This window comes from Lolium rigidum, chromosome 6, assembly GCF_022539505.1.
Source record: "Lolium rigidum isolate FL_2022 chromosome 6, APGP_CSIRO_Lrig_0.1, whole genome shotgun sequence".
NCBI lineage: Eukaryota > Viridiplantae > Streptophyta > Magnoliopsida > Poales > Poaceae > Lolium > Lolium rigidum.
Window position 1 is genome coordinate 247,757,132 of NC_061513.1, and position 5,529 is coordinate 247,762,660.

Sequence of the window (5,529 nt, forward strand, 5' to 3'; positions counted from 1 at the left end):
GAACTCTTCGCGACACTTCTTCAGGATAGCTTTGCTGGCGTGCAGCCACCAGTTTTCAAAACTATCACTTCTCAAAACTACCAATTTTCAGGATAACTTTGCTAGCGGGATGCCTGCAACTAGCTGTATGTTCAAAAGACAACTGAACCACATTTGTATGGAAAAGATTCAGTGAAGCAAACTCTTCCTTCTTTGCCAAGTTCCAAAGGCGCTGAGGTACTGGGCAAAGACTTTACCGAGTTTCGGACGGCCTTTTCCGAGTATTTTGCACACTCCGCAAAGCTTGAATCTCCGGTACTGAACAGGCCACATGGTGAGGTTACCACGCGTAATTCTCGTGTTGTACGTGCAACTGGTAGGCGAGTTGTGCCTATCGAACCAATTAACAAGAGAAAACGAGAGTTCCTGTTGCCCAACCGACCTGATGTAGGCATGCTCGTGGACCTAAAATGTCATAACTTGAATAAATCGTACAGTGATGCACCGAGAGTTCCTGTTTTGCAGATGCGTTTGATACTTTGATAGCGGGAAACTAATATGATTGCATCCATCATTGATTTTTTCTAGCTAATATATTAAGTGAGTAGCTGTCTGCTGTCCCATATCGTGGCTGTGGCGCGACCTCGAATACTAAAACGAACGTACTATATATACACTGCAGCTGCGCACTCCCTAGATAGATCTCCCACTGCGAGCTAGGCGCATAGCAAGATGAGCAAGCTGCTATGTACCGTCTGGCTCCTCCTGCTTCTCGCAAACCTGGGATGCGCCTCCCCAGCGCTCTCGTTACGTCGGCGATACGAGTCCATCTTCAGCTTCGGCAATTCTTACACCGACACCGGCAACAACCCGGTCGTCTTTGCTGACAACGGCGTGTTCGACCCTGTCACGCGCCTTCCCTACGGCTCCAAGTTCTTCGGACGACCCACCGGCCGCTGCTCCAACGGCCGCCTCATCATTGACTTCATCGGTGCATGCTCGCTCCTCAATGTTACAGAACAATTACTGTTGATTTGAAGGGTGGTCAGTGGTCACTGTTTTTCGCTGTGGTTGCAGCTCAGCGCCTAGGTCTGCCGCTGGTTCCGCCTTCGCTGGCGCACAATGGGAGCTTCCGCCGAGGCGCGAACTTCGCCGTTGGCGCCGCCACCGCTCTCGACGCCGCTCGCTTCCACGACGGGTCCAATCCTGGCAACCAGTTCCCTCTCAACACCAGCTTGGGCGTGCAGCTGGAGTGGTTCGAGTCACTCAAGCCTTCGCTCTGCCACACAGCCCGAGGTTCTCAATTCTAAACTCTCAAGTCAGACCTCCACATGCTAACGCGTGCATCCAGCTAGCCTGTCTGCCTGCCTGCAGAGTGACAAAAGAAAATTGCATGATTGCATCGCAGGGTGCGAGAGATTCTTCGGTAGATCGCTCTTCATTTTGGGGGAGTTCGGGGTCAACGACTACCACTTCTCATTCGGGAAGAGCATGGACGAGATCACGTCTCTCGTTCCCGATGTGATCAGTGCCATCTCCATGGCCATCGAGGTACCTCATCAACGAACAATGTACTAGCAAGTGATTACCAACCTGCATTGCGTTCCAGCTTTAAAAAACCTCCGAGTCTGTCAGTATTGATCTCCTTGCTGTGGCAATGGTAACAGAGGCTGATCGTCGCGCACGGGGCCAAGAGCTTCCTGGTTCCCGGGACGGTCCCGTCAGGATGCATACCGCAGATTCTCCACTACTTCGCCAAAGACGACCCGGAAGAGTACAACTCCACCACCGGCTGCCTGAATGTTTACAACAAGTTAGGGATGCAGCACAACCTGCTGCTGCAGGAGGCCCTGGAGAAACTCCGGGACAGGTACCCCGGCGTCACGATCGTCTACGGCGACCTCTTCGGCCCCATGATGGAGAGGGTGGAGTCGCCTGCCAAGTTTGGTAAGCACCTTACCACTGAATGTTTTCGCATGTTCAGATGATGATAGTAATTGGTAAAGGTCGACGGTGCAAATCCTGCAGGGCTCCAAGAGGACGTTCTTACCCAGTGTTGCGGCGGGCCTGGGACGCTTATTTGCGGCGATGATGGTGCAAATGTATGCGAGAAACCGTCTGCCCGCCTGTTCTGGGACGATGTCCACCTGACGGAGTCGGTTTACCGCAACATCGCCGACCTCTGGCTGCGCAGCATGGACTCCCCTGCAGCAGAGAGCAGTTAGTAAGATGGTGAAGCTGATCGGCCAGACTACGCTTCGATCAAGAGCGGACTGCAGCATCCAGTGAGGCCAGAGCTACTTCTTCAGGCATGCTCATCTCTTGGGAAGGTTTCCGCGTTTCGCCATCAACTGCGTGAAATCTGAGCATGCTTTGACATCACTTCGTCCTTTTATCCCCTCGTTATTACTGTTTATCTTTTTTTTTATCATGTATAAACGGCTGTTTGGCCGGTTTGGGTGAAGTCTTTTTGGTTTTTGTAACAAACTGTAAGGAATGTGTGCATCAATGGTGCAGAGGCCACGACCATGAGATTCTCTTTCTATTATATATTCGATTTCTTCTCCATGGTGTAGAGACAGGAAAATATACCTCTTTGATTACACGAAGAAAACAACGGAACTGATAGGACTCATGGTTGATCTGATGATCATATGAATCTATAGCTTGTCTGAAATACTCCAAGTCTCCAACCAAGGACTTACCGAACCCACAAGCACTCAGCAGCAACTGGAGGCTGACACTAGTGAAATGGAAGCTCCAACATTAGTCTGAACAAAATACACCAGCGAATAAATCATTTTATGCCAATTATAACATTGAGAGACGGATTTTTTTTTTAGAAATTACTTACTGTTCGTCTTGGAGTTCTATTCTAAAGTTCAGTTTATGGGGTGACGGCTAATGGGAGCCTGGCCTGTCTGCAACACAAGGCTAATTGTGATCCTTATATTTTGCAAGCAAGCTTTTTTACTACTGAGGTAAACCATGGGAGGCAATGCTTCAAACAGCAGGATAGTTAAGTTCGTTCAAACACTGCAGTCTGCAGTGCAGTATATAAATCTACTAGAATCCATTAACCTGATATCTTATGTCCAATTTAAGATAAACATCTAAATATTTTAAGTTCTGGCCATCCTGCCAGCAGAGAAACACGTGAAAATGTTCTCTTGAAACTAAGCAGGTATATAATGATAACAAATTACAATTCAGAACCTCTGAATGTGATATGTGCACTTTAGACAATATAAAAGACACATAACTCTGGATACTTAATTCTTGACATAGGTTTGGACAAACACAAAGAGGCTTTCAGTCTTTGAGATACTATATAAAAAAATCTGTAGAGCGAGTGCAATCAATCATAAGTGCCCATAAAATTCTGCAGTAACCTTGGAACTGGAGGTACTTCGACAGCCAAACCATCCTCTAGTATTTGAACAATTTGCCCCATCTTTGGCCTATGATCTTCAGCATCTTGGATGCACCAGCATGCAATTCTACAAGCTCTGGTCAGCTGCTCCACATCTGCATCACCTTCCAACCTACTATCCAATAGACACATAACATCTCCTTCATTCACCTTGACTGCAACAAAGATGGGAAAGTAAGTAAACTTCCCTTCCTTAATTTTCTCCGCATTCCTTCGTCCTGATATGATTTCAAAAAGCATCATTCCGTAGCTGTAGACATCAGCCTTATGTGTGATTGGTAAACCTGAGATCCACTCCGGTGCAAGATATCCGATGGTCCCTCGCATTGTTGTTAGGGCCCTGCTGAAATCTCGACCAAGAAGCTTTGCCATACCGAAGTCTGCAATCTTTGGACAAAACTCTGCATCAAGAAGAACATTATCTGGCTTCATATCGCAGTGTATAATGCAATGCTTGCACTCATCATGCAGATAAGATAAGCCTCTTGCTGTTCCAAGAGCTATACGGTACCGCAATTCCCAGCTCAACTTTGCAGAATCTGTAGAAAAGAGATGCGAACTTAAGGAACCTTTTTCCATGTACTCATAGACCAACAACCTGTTATTGCTATCAGCACAGAATCCAAGTAGACGAACAAGATTCTTGTGATTAATCATCCCAATGGTCTGGACCTCTGCTCGAAACTGCTTCTCTCCCTGTCCAAGGCCTTTTAGCTTCTTGACAGCCACTACAACGGAACCTGGCAATGTTCCCTTGAAAACACAGCCAAAACCACCTTCTCCGAGTATTTCAGAGAATTGTTTTGTTGAGTTCCTTATTTGCGCAAATGAGAAAACCACAAGGCTTTCATTTTCATACACATTTCTTGCTGTGAATAACTTTGTTCTACATCTCCACAAAAGAATCAGACTAATAACAATGATGACTGGCACAGCCAATACCAACAGAAACAGAGAAGCTCTAAAACCTGATTGTTGTTGTTGGTGGTGGTGCTGCTGCTGTATGGTGGACATACTTATGTACAAACGACTGCCATTAGACCCAGACCCAGGGTCAAGCACTACTGTGCTCCGTAGCTCCCCAAACCATAACAGGCAGGTTACATTGTAAGCAAAGGCAGTACATGGACAGTTCCTTATGCAAGAGGTTTCACACTCGTTCATGCTTCTGGCATCTGTGCTGTAAGAATCTTTAGGGAACCTATAGATGCCATCTATTGGATAAAATTGCACATCTGGATGAGCTGAACCATCTCTTTCACAACCTATAGGCATCTGCCGCACCTCCCCCAAACAGCCAAGAACATTCCATGTGTTTGTGATCGATGGCCAGAAACCAGCAGGACATATGCAAGAGCCTGACCTTGTGCAGAGGCCATAAGGTCCACAGTACGAATCAAAGTCACATATACTTTCTGGAGCAGACCATAAAACAGAACTGCATGCCTCTTGAGAAGCAAATTCAATAAACCCAGAGCTATTTAAACGCATATATGTATGTGTGTCATTTAACATGAGCGCAAAATCTCCATCTTCGCGCATGTTTATCCAGCTAGGAAAAGTACCATCAAACACCAAACCAGTAGGATTTTGCTGGATAATAAAACCTCGCCTTCTTGTTGCATCCAGTTGCAGAGTAAAACCTGTCAAATCATAGTCATACTCACTAGTATAAGAAATAAGCGACACGTTATTTCCCATGAATGGACTGAGCCCCGCCAAGCGCATTCCAGGGAGCAGTACAGCACTAGCAGTCGGGTAATCAAAACTCTGCCAAAGCACCACGGAACTGTTTCTTTGGTCAGTTAATACAAGATTTCCGTCATCAAGAAGCACTGCAATAGCAGGGATAGAAGGGTTGATCGTGTAATCTGAGATCAAAAGGCGAGTGCCTTCGCTGTCGGTTATATGTAGCATGCCATCCTCTGAGAGGCTAACTGATGATAGATCACAATCAAAATCGAAAACCAAATGAGGTTGCCAAAGTGGTAAATAATCAAGATGACAAGACCATGAGGTAGTGAACCAGATGCCAAAACCGCAATACCCATCATAATACTCCCTGACTGAGCAGTTGAAACCCAACTTGAAGATGCCATTATTTGAGAGCAGGATCT

General features: G+C 46.4%; 2 protein-coding genes across 2 annotated transcripts; one reads left to right on the forward strand and one right to left on the reverse strand.

Annotated features, from left to right (window-relative positions):
- Positions 1-678: 678 nt before the first annotated feature.
- LOC124666419 (GDSL esterase/lipase At5g45910-like) lies at positions 679-2,299 on the forward strand. The gene is made up of 5 exons (XM_047203756.1): positions 679-970; positions 1,057-1,275; positions 1,388-1,530; positions 1,647-1,926; positions 2,008-2,299. The coding sequence occupies exons 1-5, from the start codon at positions 712-714 to the stop codon at positions 2,202-2,204; spliced, it is 1,098 nt and encodes a 365-aa protein (XP_047059712.1). The 5' UTR covers positions 679-711; the 3' UTR covers positions 2,205-2,299.
- A 951-nt stretch (positions 2,300-3,250) lies between these two features.
- LOC124665778 (G-type lectin S-receptor-like serine/threonine-protein kinase At2g19130) lies at positions 3,251-4,426 on the reverse strand. The gene has a single exon (XM_047203156.1). The coding sequence runs from the start codon at positions 4,424-4,426 to the stop codon at positions 3,338-3,340; it is 1,089 nt and encodes a 362-aa protein (XP_047059112.1). The 3' UTR covers positions 3,251-3,337.
- Between the last annotated feature and the right edge of the window lie 1,103 nt (positions 4,427-5,529).

Bases quoted from the DNA above. Each gene is read 5' to 3' on its own strand.
- LOC124665778 (XM_047203156.1), bottom strand. From the start codon at position 4,426: ATGTCCACCATACAGCAGCAGCACCACCACCAACAACAACAATCAGGT.
- LOC124666419 (XM_047203756.1), top strand. From the start codon at position 712: ATGAGCAAGCTGCTATGTACCGTCTGGCTCCTCCTGCTTCTCGCAAAC. The intron at 971-1,056 runs GTGCATGCTCGC...CTGTGGTTGCAG, and splicing joins CCTCATCATTGACTTCATCG to CTCAGCGCCTAGGTCTGCCG. The intron at 1,531-1,646 runs GTACCTCATCAA...CAATGGTAACAG, and splicing joins CCATCTCCATGGCCATCGAG to AGGCTGATCGTCGCGCACGG.